Source organism: Neomonachus schauinslandi, chromosome 3 (genome assembly GCF_002201575.2).
Source record: "Neomonachus schauinslandi chromosome 3, ASM220157v2, whole genome shotgun sequence".
Taxonomy (NCBI): domain Eukaryota; kingdom Metazoa; phylum Chordata; class Mammalia; order Carnivora; family Phocidae; genus Neomonachus; species Neomonachus schauinslandi.
The window spans coordinates 100562998-100577225 of record NC_058405.1 but is presented as its reverse complement, the minus strand read 5'-3'; the positions used below and the strand labels follow the sequence as shown (position 1 = coordinate 100577225).

Here is a 14228-nt window from a genome sequence, read left to right as displayed (position 1 = left end):
GGGGTTAAAATGGCATCCCCTTGCTCCCAAAGAGACACAGATTGGCAACAATATATATCACAATTTGTTAAGAGGAGAATTTTGGAAAAAGTTACTTAAAAAATTGTGGCAATTGAGTTGTCAGTTCAAAGTTGACATGTCTGCAATTTCTACAGTCTGCTGGTTTTTGCAAAGTACATTATGGCTACGGAGAAGACAAGGGATTGAAAAGGGGAACCTGATTCAATGACTGAAAATTTGTGGTTTTACTCTTCCAATGCTGCTCTGACATACTCTAGCACTATGAGCCTAATGCAATGAATACTTTCAAAAGGGAAAATGTACCAAAATATACTTATTAGCTGTAATTACATAGTAATCTGGCCAAATATTTTAACTATACACCACCATCAGAGTCATCTCAAAAAAAAAAAAAAAAGTCATTTTCTTATTCCAATTATCCACCATTTTTCAAAACATTTTTGAGGCTATTATGCTATTCTTAATGATGCTTTCAATCTTCTCAATGCCAGCAAAATTTTATTTTTTTCAGACTGGAAGTCATTTTTGAAAATCATTCAGAGCAGATGCTGTTAAATAAGGTTGCCGCCAGCTCAAAACAAAAACACTCCCAATTAAAGAAAACGCTTCTAAAAAGTGTCAAGTGACTTTAAGATATAGCTTACATTTTAACTTGAAAAGTAATGTCAAAATGTGATGCCATATAGTCTGGCAAAATAACAGCATCACTGGGAAAAGTGTATTAGGCTGAGACTCATTTCAAGGGAAGGAAAGTAACAACTTACTGAATACTGATTTCATGTTAGGCACTAAGCAGGAAGTACTTTACATGGTTATTAGAGAAGTCACTAGTAACTAGAGAAGGTTACACAGAGAATACACGGCACTGGTGCTTCTAAGCTCTTACTGAGAAGTATAATTTGGGGCATACTTTGGATTGAAGGTGGTTATCACTTCTTTACAGTCACAGATTAAATATCTAGGGATCTTCTTTGGAAATATACATAATGTCTTATGTAGCTGTTAGGTCCAATTCACCCTAATAACTGGTATGTAGTCTAATGGACCCAGGTATTGGGGAAAGAACAGAAAGCCTTAAACCCAGATGAAAGCTGCCACTCCAGGATTGCAAAGATAGCACTGACCTCAGTGAGAAAAGTAGCTAAACTATCTTAGGACTAGAATACTCAACCTGAAAATCATTTCATTATGAAAAGGCAGGAAAAGATTTGGACTTATATAATCATGGTAATATGCAAATATAACAAATATTATACAGTAGAGATTAAATTATTTCTAATACAGGTCAGAAACACTTTTTCAGTATATATGTGTCCAAGACTTTAAATAATCACAGAAGTTCGTATCACATTAATCACATTCATGAGCATCCATCACACATCAGCCCACAGAAACAATGCAGGAGGTGAATAGAGATATAGTACCACGGAATATTGCTGGGTGGGTGAGACTGGCAGGAGCGGGGATGGGTAAGGGGCTGTAGAGTACTGAACAGGCTGTGAAGAGGACTGCAGAGGACGAACAGGCTAAGGAATAACAGGTTGGCAAACAATGTTAATGTCAGAATAAAATGTTACAAGAGTTGCATAAAATGGAAAGTTACAGTTTTTTGGCAATAGCTTATAACTACATTTATAAAGTCATCTTATACAATGATACAGGAAACAACAAAAATGATGCTAAATGAAGAAACTGCATACTAAAAATTTTTTAAAAATACCTATGCTTTAATATACAATAATTTTTTCATAAAAATATTTCTCTCTTAGATTCACAGAAACAGGTAATTTAGACATTTCAAATCCTATTATCTAACCAAAGTCCCCAGGTTAAGTCAGTAAAAGCAAAACCACTCATTCTTACTTCCTCGTTTGATGGAGGAGTTGCTCTGTTTAGCATTATGACACTAGATAATAAAAGAAAACTTCACTCATTATCAGACAATAAAAACTTATACAATATGTATGCCAATTACCCTCTCTATTTGATAAGGCATGATTAAATACTCTTTGGGGACCAAAGTGCCTGAATTTTTTGCAATTTTTAAAGAAAAATATACTGTGGGTACCATTAAGAATAACAACCTAAAGAACCACACACACACACACACACACACACACACACACACACATACATATCTCTTTTACACAAGGAAGATAAACACATTTTTCTTGCAACTAAAAATTTTTATCGAGAGAGTAGATGCCAGGAGCTAAAAAATTAGTTACTTGAAATTTTTTTTGGTAATGAAATACTCCTGCATTTCAGGAAAATAAGTTTTATGTTTCCCAGGAACAATCAAAAACAGGTGTTATAAAAAAAATGAAAAAAGATTTAATCATTTCTAAACCTTAAGGAGTACACAGCTGGTCATCCGCAGGCTAACACTGGCATCTGATTTAGTTTCCCAGTCTTGCATTTATATTATCTAGTTCATTCCTAAGGGGTAATAGGCATATGGCTTAAAGACTCTGGTCATCCACATTACAGGTGGCAATCAGGCTAAGATAAGTGACCTGTAGACAGTCAGGTAAAGCAAACACCGGAGGAACCCAGGTAATTTTGTCCAGTGAAAACTCTTACTTTTGGTTAAAATGTACATACATGAATCTCCCTCTGGACAGTATTTTCTAGAAGAATACTTTACAAATGCAAAATAAATGAACTGAATAAGACTGCCCAGGAAATAATCTAAATACAGAGAAATTGTTCTGACAACTAAGATGTGTAATGATGAGTTGCACTTCTACCACAAAATCAATGCCAGAGTTTCTAAAAAGTGAAAGTCTTAGATCAGAATCCCACAAAAAATCTAAAATTAAAGTAAAAGTACTACAAAAGGTAAAAGCTGAAAGATCTATAGAGCTACTGGTCCCTCACTAACCTCTTGATCAGCAATTAGCAAGCTTCCTCATGGATGGCAGCACATACCACATACCTTTAAATGAGGTACAGTAGCTCTAGAATTTCCAAAGTACAGGCTATTCGATCTGTTATTAAGTCAGACAACCATTAAGACATAACTTTATTCCAGACATCTTGACCTACTATGTAAGTGTCAGATGAAACAAAAGCTTTAGACTGCTGGGGGATAAAAGACAGGGGAGTCCTATGAGCACCAAGGGGAGTCTCCCAGAGTGTCAAGTTGTAATGAGACAAATGTGGGCGAGAACACTGGTTGATCAAAGTGAAATTCTGACACCACTTAGAAAAGAAAAAGCCTTAGCACTTCCTTTCCCTACTTAAATTGCAACTGGCTGCAAAACAACAACCACTTGAAGTGATTGATTTTAAGACATGTAGCCCATCTGAAGGCTTTGGAAATCACAGTATTATTTTGTTTGGTTATTTGAAACTTCATGGATGGATTATCTCAGTGCAAAAAATGGTTACTGAGTATCATTTGTTTGTCAGTTCTCTCTCCTGGTATCTGATGGTGAATTACCTAAAACACCTGAGGGAATACCAGGAAAATCAGCCATGAAGTTTGACGCATATCCCAAGATTTCAAATTACAGTCCATTAAGGCTCTATTTCTAAAGTAAGCTGTCTACACCTTCATTTAGGATTGTCTCATCTGTGAATCAGACAAAACTATTTCTAAGAGATAATAATCTGAAATATATAACCACAGATAAACGCTTTAGACTTTTTTGAAGCTGCCAGACAAACATTATTTCCATTGAATGAAATGAAAATCAGGCCTATAAAGCTCCTGGTGAAATACATAGCACTACAAAGACAATTACGTGACAGCACGATGAAGGAAAAACACTTCAGGACCAAACCGAATGAAGGCAAGGCACAGAAGGCCAGAGAGGGAGTTTTACGTAGTCTAACGTGTACCTGAGAGTTTGTAATTAAATGGGGCTGCGAAGCAGATACAGGAGTCTTTGGAAACAGGTTTAGGCAACTTCCTCTACATGTATTTGTACTGTCTTAGAAGCACAGCAGAAACCTAGAAATCCTTCTACTTTATATAAGCTGCCTTGCCTATTAGGAGTTTTAATTGCCAGAGGTACAATTACCTACAAAACTTTCAAAATATTTGATAATCTTATCAAACTGCTCATATGTTCTTCACCCTTGCAATACAAACGATATAACTTGTGAGCAAAACTAATGAAATTTCTCCAGTTCAAGTTTCTCACCATACTTCTTTCATATATCATCAGAAAGTATTCTGCAAGTTCTCACCAGTGAAATTTTAGATAGTCTTACGGGGAAAAAGAGGTGTAACTAACTGTACAAACTGTCTTTGAGATGTTACACAACCTTTAAAAGATAGAATAAAATAAAAGAATTTACACTGGTATAATCAGGTTCCCCAAGGATGAGTAACACATCTATAGGGGAAAAAGGTGAAAGTGTATGTGTAAACTCTAAACATTTATACAAATTCAAGACACTGCTAAGAGTGCTTCTGCGAATTCTAATTCAGAATGTTTTTGCCTCTCTCTTTCATAGGGTAGGTGGGATGGAGGGTAACCTGCAGAACTTGAGCAACTCAACTCAGTTTCTTCTATCTTCTTGATCTGTTGAACCTTAGAGGAACTTACTTTGCTCAGTGGGATAGTCTTAGTTGTTTTTTTTTTTTTATTCCTTTTCTCCATTTCTTGCTGTTGTAGAATAGGGAGAACATACTCACCACATAGGCTCATAACACACAAAATTTCCTTCTTTCCAATATACATTCTATATTTATTAGCTGAAAATCCTGTGAAATTAACCTTTCTTCCTACAAGCAGGGAATGGGACGTCACTGGTACAGAATATTAAAGTTCTAAGAAATACTTGGGCTACCCAATTATAATTAGTGAGTTTAGTCCCAAATATGCAAAAGCAGATGAACTTAGCATTATGTAATCATGGATATGTGCACCTGTGAGAAAATGTGATTAGCTGCTTGTTGTTGAGGTGGTGGAGGTGGCAAAGGTGGCTGTGGAGGTCCAGGCACTTGGGTTCTAACTGGTTGTTGAGTCATAGGAGGATTATACACAACTGGACTTCCATCTGGGTTTATGAAGGGCTGACCTGAAAAATTAAAAGAGGAGGGAAAAAAATACTTTAACAATAGAGATCGAACATAGTTCATTCTATGAATAATTTACAACACATGTCTATAATCCTTATTCACAATCCTAAAGACCCAAGTTTTGAAAACCAAAAGATTTACTCAGCAGGGGAAACAAAGTCTGACCTTGCAAGAGGTTATTTTAATACTCTTTTTCTCACTTAGTGTAAATATTTGAAAACTGTGCTGCAGCATTTTACTATGGGGGTGCTGCTCCAAAACCTACTGAAGTTATTTAATAATATGTAGTGTTTTTCGAAAACCTCTGAATCCTGAAACATATCTTGCTCCAGGGACTCAGGTATAGGATTGTGGTCCTGTAGTGTTGTAACACAATTCAGTTTTAAGAAAAAATTCTTGACTTTGGGATAACTGGAATATTACTAATTAGCCTGTATTAGGTGGTGAGAAAGAGCTAATTTATAGACCACACTGCATATACTTGAGTAGTGAAATTAACACTGGATGAAAATCAAAAATGGTTGATAGCTTCAAATTTCAAATCATGGACTCGATGGCAGAGTCCTTATTTTATAACTTCTTCTAAAATAATTTCTTTTTAATTCCAGTGAGCTTGATTCATAGGTAAGAGAGAAAACTTTTGTATTGATTCTGTGGCTTGTTGTTATTGCTTACTAATTACGGGGGTTATCTTAAATGCCCAAGTAAATAAATTCTATTCTCTTTTCTATACATACATTCTAAACAACTTTTTTTTTATTATAGAAAGTAATATTTTTATTGTGGGAAAATAACCAAAAAATAGAGATCAAAAGAAAATAATCTTATAGTTAACAATTTAGATACCTTTTTCCAGACTTTTTTTTCAACGCATATATAAATAAATTCACAAAAATTAGTATTTTTCCTTATCCTATATAGTATATTATTTAAAAAAAAAAAGAAAACGGGGTGCCTGGGTGGCTCAGTCATTAAGCATCTGCCTTTGGCTTAGGTCATGATCCCAGGGTCCTGGGATCGAGTCCTGCATTGGGCTCCCTGCTCAGCGGGACGCCTACTTCTCCCTCTCTTAATCCCCCTGCTTGTGTTCCCTCTCTCGCTGTCTGTCTCTGTCAAATAAATAAATAAAATCTTAAAAACAAAACAAAACAAACAAACAAACAAAAAGGACTATGTGAAATACACTATGATATATCCATGTAGAATGGAAGGAATACAGAAGAAAGAGAAATCTGACTGAATAACAGTTCTTAAAATTGTTTTCATAATATCCTTTCTTCCATGATAAATCCCCACGCCATTTTTTTTTGGAACTTACAACATAGAATAAAATAAAATAATTGTGGGGAGAGAAGAATATACTGCTCCAATGATACCAAGAGGACAAATTCCTTCAAATTCAAGTCATACTGGGTATTTATTGATGGTTAAATAATTATGAAAAAAAATGGTGGAGAAGATTTGGGTGGAAGCATGTTTTAAAAGTAACTTAAGGATTGAAAAAAGTTGGATGTGTTGTCATGCTGTTCTCAAAAAGCAAAGAGATCACTTTTGGACACATTAAGACTACAATTCAATTTCAGGTTGATCAGTTGCTCACTCTATCATTTCCTATTCAGTTAAACCTTTCATATTATCAAAAACTCATTAACTAAGATGTTTTGAATGAAAAATAATAGTAAACAGTAAATTAAGTCATCTTATATCCTGCTTCAGGAAAACAAGAAGTTTAGTAATATAATAGATCTGAAGGATAGGAAGATAATGGTTATTAAGCAAAAACTGAATTTCTGAATAGTTATTCAATGCTTATAATAGAAACAATAGTCTCAACACTTTATCTTAAAAAAGAGATGCAAAGAAATCTGAAGGTAACGAGTTCCAAGCCATGGTCTTCTCTACAGCGAACAAAAGGAAAGGTTCAGGAGCACACAGAGACCCTGATACTCCCACCTGTACCTACCTTGCCCAGCTACTACCGTACTGATGTGACCACATCAGTTAAGTGTGAGAATTTCTAAGGAAGGTTATCAAATGATGTATAAGATTGTTCTCATTATCTCACAAAATTACTGGACTATAATACTGTGAATAGAGACCAAGACTTCATGTGATCTTTCAAAAGATCATGTTTTCCGTATTTGCTCATACTGCATGCATAATGAAACATATTATGACTACAGTTTCTGAGTCTCTGAGGTTCAGTTTCCTTATCTGTAAATGAGGATTTCACCTACCTAATAGGGTTGCCATAATGATTATAAATAATGTATTTAAAGCACCTAACACATTATATGACACATAGTAAATGCTGAATAAATGAGAATTATTACCTAACTGAAAGAATAGGTGTCTTCAATATTAATTCATAAAGACTACCTAGTTCCTTTTTCTAATAATAAGTCCCTTACCTTTTCCTCAGGAGAAAACAATTACCATATTCAGAAGAACAATTACTTATAGGTTCTTTCTACTTCATTCTATAATGAATAAGAGCTGCTTACTTTCTCCCTCCTCATGAAACGCATACTATTTTCCCCAGGATAATTTTTATTTTTTTAAATCAAATAAAGTTCTTTCAATGGTGTTTGTCTTATTTCTAGGAAATGAACTGTTTTTTTCAATTATGGTTAGGCCATTACTTGGCCTAAAAGATGACATCTGGATGTTACAAAGAGAAAAATACTTTCTGATATAAATATGTCTTAGAACATTTTCTAGCAGAAATGTTTTATTAAAGTTCTAGGGAAAATGCTAATTACTCATGAAAAATAAAAAGCTGACAACACATATACAAATAATACATTTAGTACATTCTTTAATTTTCAATAACTCCTGCTATCTCAACTGAAATAAACACCTTTTTCTGGATACCAACCTGTTTGTGGGTTGATCAGAATACTGCCAGGTGGTATGCCTGCCGCTTCCAAGGGAAGCAAAAAGAAGCTAGTGCTAGGAGATGCGACTTGCCCATTTAGGCCACCATCAAAGGAAAGAGAGCTATGAGTGCTGACAGTTGGATAGACGACAGGTGCGCCATGAGAAGACTGGCTGAGAGCTGTACCTGGAAGAGGCTGCTGGATGTGAGAAAGAGAGCCCGTAGATGACCCTACACTACCAGAAGACTCAGAACCTAGGGGAGGAGTAATGAAAAATATGGATTTTTTAAACCTCATATAAAAACGCAGGTTTTAAATACGTAACAATAAAATTCACATTGCATAACATGCGGTTACCACATAAAAGCATTGGGTATTTTTGATTTACTGTGTAATTTTGCTTCCCCTCCCCATCATGAACAAGTTTAATACAGCAAACTGATCACATAAGTTATCGGAGATATCATAGCCAAAGCATGCAACTTAGGCAAGTTTGTAATACCACCAGCCACAGACAGCCACAAAAAGCACATTACCCACATTCCCCAAAGCACAAGGTTATGTACATTTTACCTTTTTAGATTAATACTTAGGAATATACAGATTATAATTTTCCCCCAGGAAAAAGAACATAGCACAGCCAAATGCCCAAAACCTCTTATATCAGAAACCCCTTATCTATAAGAACACAGAAAGATTAAGAATAGTGTAGGAGATAACAAAAATGATAAATTCTCTATCAAGAGAAACAACTGTGAAGTTTCACCGCAGAATTCCATTTTAAGCTCATAATCATAGCATCTTCCTATAAGGTAAAGTCAACTTCGCATTTTTTTATATCAAGGGACAAAGACAGCATGAAAAATAATCTAAGTACTTAGATTAGCATCAGTTTAAAATTTATTTTCACTAAATTTAGTAAATTTGATAATTTATTTTTAGCTGTTTTCATTCCTGCAATCTTATTTCCTTTTCTATTACCCAGAGACTGAAAATGTCACTGACTTTCAGGATAATAGCTGAAAGTGGATAATAAGACAATCAAAGAAAGGAAAAGATTTTGAAAATGTATATAGTTAATTAGGTTTTGAATAAGAGTTGACTCTGGGATGGAGAATTAATCTTTAATGAATGAAATCAACAAATATGATACACTATACAGATTTGCCTTCTGAAGGATAACTTCTATTTTAAATTGTGCCAAATGACTACTGATAAAAACTCTATCAAAAATAATTTTTCCCTATTAAAAGAGGCGATGTTTCTTTTCATCTCTGAAGATAATACAAATTAAAAACAGTAGATGATCTTAAATGTTTTTATTCAGCAGTATGTGCCTAAGTAACATTCTCATAAATAATTTTTTTCTGTTGTGATGACTGAGTGGCCATTTTCCAAATAAATGCATATCTTGTACACATGCATATTTTTTATATTAATAAAATTTACCTATCTCTAGCAATATTCTATCATACACACTAAGACATTTTTAATATCCATATTATAAGCTGAAAAGGTGACAAGTGCAATTCATAAGCCTTAACAATTTAAAGCACTGACTAATAGATAAGGTTTAAAAAAAAAATACTCGGCTACCTTCAAATCTCCCCTTTTGATTGTTACCTGTATAATACCATATGTCTAGGCTAACCCAAATAAGCTAAAGATAGCCATTTCTGCTAACTTTCAATGCTTATTTTGGGACAAAAATAAAGATCTATAAGGATTCTAAGAGAGACGTGAGCTTCTCTAGTACTGAACCCAGTTGGTGAAGGTGAAGAGAAAATGTATGAACCTAAATGTCAGGCACTGTAAAAGCAAAGAAACTAGGAAAATGAGGATGTTACTAAAATTTTTACTCACTCACAATAATTACATCACATTATTTTTCCTTAGTTTTAAAATTCCTGAGAAACTTCTTGGCAATTTTATTGATGTTTTGAATAGCAAATGAAGGACTTTATCATGAAAAATGCAATCAATAATTGATAGTATTAGCTGAAAATGCAATCAATGTTAAATAATCCTGGGTGAGAAATGAGGCCTTCCAATTATAAATAAGCAATGAAAAATTTCCAACCACCTCTGGGGACTCAAATAAGAGACGACATTTTACTGAACTAACTTGATTAAGTTTATGTCACAACAGAGAATTTTTACTTTAATTGATGTTTGTAAATCTCTCTCCAACAGAGAATGAATCTTAATGTTGATACATATATTACCTCTTAAGTACTGTGGAGGTGCTCAATGCACTGCTGGTAAGAATTTTATATGTTAGGATAACTGCAAAAGCCACATGATTAATGGGTAAGACAACAGTTGATTGCACAGCTGTAGACAAATACTTATACCTGTTTTTGAAAGCCTGCCTATGCTTTTGCTGCTTCCAGAACTATCACCTCTTGTCAGGACTGAGATTCCACTGAAGCTGCTGGCTTTAGTTACAGCAGGCTTGAAGTTTCGGAGAGAACTGTCAGAATCCGTGCTGCTCCAGGGTCGTGGTTCAGAATACTTCAGCTCATTCTCAGTGCTGCTTTGATGGCTATTTGTTGACCTCCCTGAAGCATCTTTATTAACTCTGTAATTTAGAAATACAACTTTAAGAAGCTAACAGGAACAAAAGGGGAAAGAATAGAGAAGAAAATGCTTTGATTTTTCAATATAGCATGAAAACATGCTTCCAATACCTAAATATCTGACGCCTCTGCTGGGTACTACTAGCATCCTCGTCTTGGATTCTGTTGGCATTTTAATAAGACATTTTAATTTTTATTAGCATCAGTCAGATAGTTAACAAATGAACATTATAAATTCCCTCACCTTTTGTCAATAATATAATTCTCTTGGGAACACAGGGACTAGAAAGAAAGAATAGATATAAGAAGTTGAGCTTTTGTCAAATACATCATGCATCTGTAAACCAATGATGACAATCAAAATCATATGTAATAATATTTAAAAAGTATCACCCACCCTGCCCACAAAATCCAAAATGGTGATTAGGATGCAAAATAAATAATAATGAAATTATTTCTGGCTTAGAGACACATGCATTCTTTTAACAGATACACATCTTGAAGCCATTCATTTTTGTGGTACAGATTAATTTGAAATTCAAATATTCTCTTCCAAACAAGTGAACTCATTTTCATGATTATATATTGAAGGTATACACCAATCTGTAGATTCTACCTCATTCACTCAACAAATAGTTTCATCACCTGTGCTTTGGCTGTGGCTTTAGCAATGAACAAGCAGCTCTACCTCAATGCAGATCATAGCCAAACTCTTCTAATGCTATTAACCTAGCTCAGGCAACCACCATTTTTCCTTCTATTATTACGACAGTCTTCTAACTAGTTTTCCGCTACCAGTTTTTGCCCCTTTCATCCAGTTTAAACAACAGAAGCCACAGCAGTCTCTCTAAAATGTCAATCTGATCACACCTCTTTCCTCCTTAATAGCTCCCTCATGTTCTAGCACAGGGGTCAGCAAACTGGTCAGCCACCTGTTTTTGCAAATAAAAGTTTTACTGGCACATAGCCATGCCCATTCATTTATGTATTTTCTAGGTCTGCTCTCACGTTAAAAAGGCAGATGTGAGTTGTTGCAATAAAGACTGCATGGCTCTAAAAGCCTAAAATACTAATTATCTGGCCCTTTACAGAAAAAGTTTGCCGACTCCTGCTCTAACTAAAAGCCCAACCACCTTAACCAGCTTTCATGGTCAAGTCATCTGCTTCCTGCTTATTTCTCTAATCTAAACTTTCCTCACTTCCTCTGTCACCTAGGCTATAGTCCAGCTTCTCTGAATCTTTTAATTCCTTATCTGTCAAGTTCTCCTTTATCTCTGGGCCTCTGCAAATACTGACCCTCTACTTAGAGGGTTCCTTTAGGTCTCCTCTTGGAAGCTAACTCTCCCCCTCACGCCTCAGTTCTGGTTTGTGGTGCTTCTCAGCTGTGTCCTTTATTTTACTGTCATGTCTCTGCACAAATCATACACCATATTGTCATTACCTGGCTATTTATTGGCGTAGAGACTTTATAAACTAGAGAGAGAAATACATCTAGTTTAGGCTCTGAGTGCAGCAGACCTGGGCTAAAATCTCAACTCTGTTGTTGAGATTTGTTGAGTATGCACACCACGTACTATTGGTGCTCAATAAGGTTTGTATGAATATTAACTGATAGTTTAGATTTTAATGTTATTCTTTTTTTTAATATTGAGGAAATCTTTATCTCTGGCAGTGTTAACACAAATTACATGCATTCATATGTCCTTGAATAATACCTAGTACTGTACAGAATGGGTACTTAATAGACACAGGTAAAACCAAACTGAATCTCTTCTCAAATACATGTATAAAATAATTAGCCACTTGAAAGATTTTTCATATAATCACTTAAAAGTAGAAAACAAATATAATCTAAAAATTAATTAGTTTTATTTATTTGTTTTTTTAAAAGTAGGTGCCACACCCAGTGTAGAGCCAATGCGGAGCTTGAACTCACAACCCTGAGATCAAGACCTGAGCCTAGATCAAGAGACTGACTCTTAATTGACGAAGCTACCCAGCTGCCCCTAATTAGTTTTATTTTAAAAGAAGAAACAAGTTACTTATCGAGAAAAGTCTACTACCGAGAAGAATTTAGAGTACATGATTTTGTAGACTATGACCAATGCTCTTAAAATCTCAAGTCTGTGAGAGGTCTGGAAGAAAAAAAAATTACACAAACTATATACTCAGTCTGATATACTGCTCCTGTAGTCTATCTGCACGCAACATTTGAAATATTTATCTAACTGCTGCAATGTAGCATTTTATAAGCTATTAAATCATTAATATGAACAAGAGAGATCTCAATATTTCTAATAAGTGACTTTATACATAACAAATATGGTTACAAATAAATGATCAATAGATGATAGAAGGAATGAGTTCCTGTAATGCAATTAGTATATATCCTAACAGTGAGATCTAAATCTAAGTCAGTACATACATCTTGGGAAAATATTCGGTCTCTAGCTCTCTGGTACTCTTCTTCCCTTTCTTCTATAGATTTGCTTCTTCTGTCGTCTTTCAAACGTATTCTCATCTAAAGAAACAAGGACAATTAATTCTTGGGAAAATGATCTACTGGTATAAGTCCTGGACCTAGAAAAAAGCTGCAACTGTCACTCACAGATTACCTGATTATCATCTTTGTCAAAGCTGGAGTTATCTCTCTTGAGGATATATCGTTTCTGAAAATCTTCACCTTTATCATCCTTAATATGTTCATTGAATTTCTGATCAGGTCTAAAAAAACCCCATGGGAACAGAAGAGATAGTACACATTATTTACAGTAAAGTTAAATATAATATTTTATGTAATCAAAGCAATAAAAAATTCCCACTCGCTAGTGCCACTAATAATTAATACTTGTGTTATCTCATTCACTCTTCATAATAATCTTATGAGAAAATATTAACCACCTTATATTACGATTGAAAGGCCATTATGAAAAATACACTGTGGGCTCTGGAATCAGACTGCTTGGGTTCAAATATTCAGCTTTACCACTTTAGTTGCTTCAGGATGTGCACAAGTTACTTAACCTTTCTGTTCCCTAGTTTCCTCATTTATAAACTGAATTATAGTATACTCACTTCATAGGCTTGCTCTGAAAAGGAAATGAATTAATAGATGAACAGCACTTAAAACAGGAAATACTCAACAGAAGTTTGTTATTATTATAAATAATACTAAAAAAAACTAAGGGTCAAATGACTTAAGCAACTGTCCAGGGTCAAGGGCAAGCGCATGACTGAGTTGGAGTGCTGGTACGTCAGACTCAAAGTCTATTTATCCTTTTTGCATTTCCTCCTCTAAATCTAAGAAAAAATTCCAGGAGAAAGAAAAAAGTATATAATACTTCATCTTATGTTACATTCTTACAGTACCTGGTTTGGTGTGACATAATTTAAAGTAATAAAATATTTTGTGTTTGAATTACCTAAAACCTAGGAGGCTCATTCAAAATGCTACCAAGTTACCAAGAATTCTTAATTATAGCAGGGTACATCTTTGTTTTATATTACTCGGAACAGGTTAAAAAATAGTTCTTTTTGGGGCGCCTGGGTGGCTCAGTTGGTTAAGCGACTGCCTTCGGCTCAGGTCATGATCCTGGAGTCCCGGGATCGAGTCCCGCATCGGGCTCCCTGCTGTTCAGGGAGTCTGCTTCTCCCTCTGACCCTCCTCCCTCTCATGCTCTCTGTCTCTCATTCTCTCTCTCTCAAATAAATAAA

General features: G+C 34.8%; 1 protein-coding gene across 1 annotated transcript in view; it reads right to left on the bottom strand.

The window, feature by feature from the left end:
• Nucleotides 1–14228, bottom strand: part of R3HDM1 (R3H domain containing 1) — a 128647-nt gene that overhangs the window by 83930 nt on the left and 30489 nt on the right. Inside the window, 8 exon segments of the mRNA XM_044913606.1 lie at nucleotides 1446–1547; nucleotides 4904–5055; nucleotides 7935–8189; nucleotides 10290–10516; nucleotides 10626–10676; nucleotides 10759–10796; nucleotides 12940–13035; nucleotides 13130–13238. Coding sequence (XP_044769541.1) covers nucleotides 1446–1547; nucleotides 4904–5055; nucleotides 7935–8189; nucleotides 10290–10516; nucleotides 10626–10676; nucleotides 10759–10796; nucleotides 12940–13035; nucleotides 13130–13238 — 1030 coding nt within the window.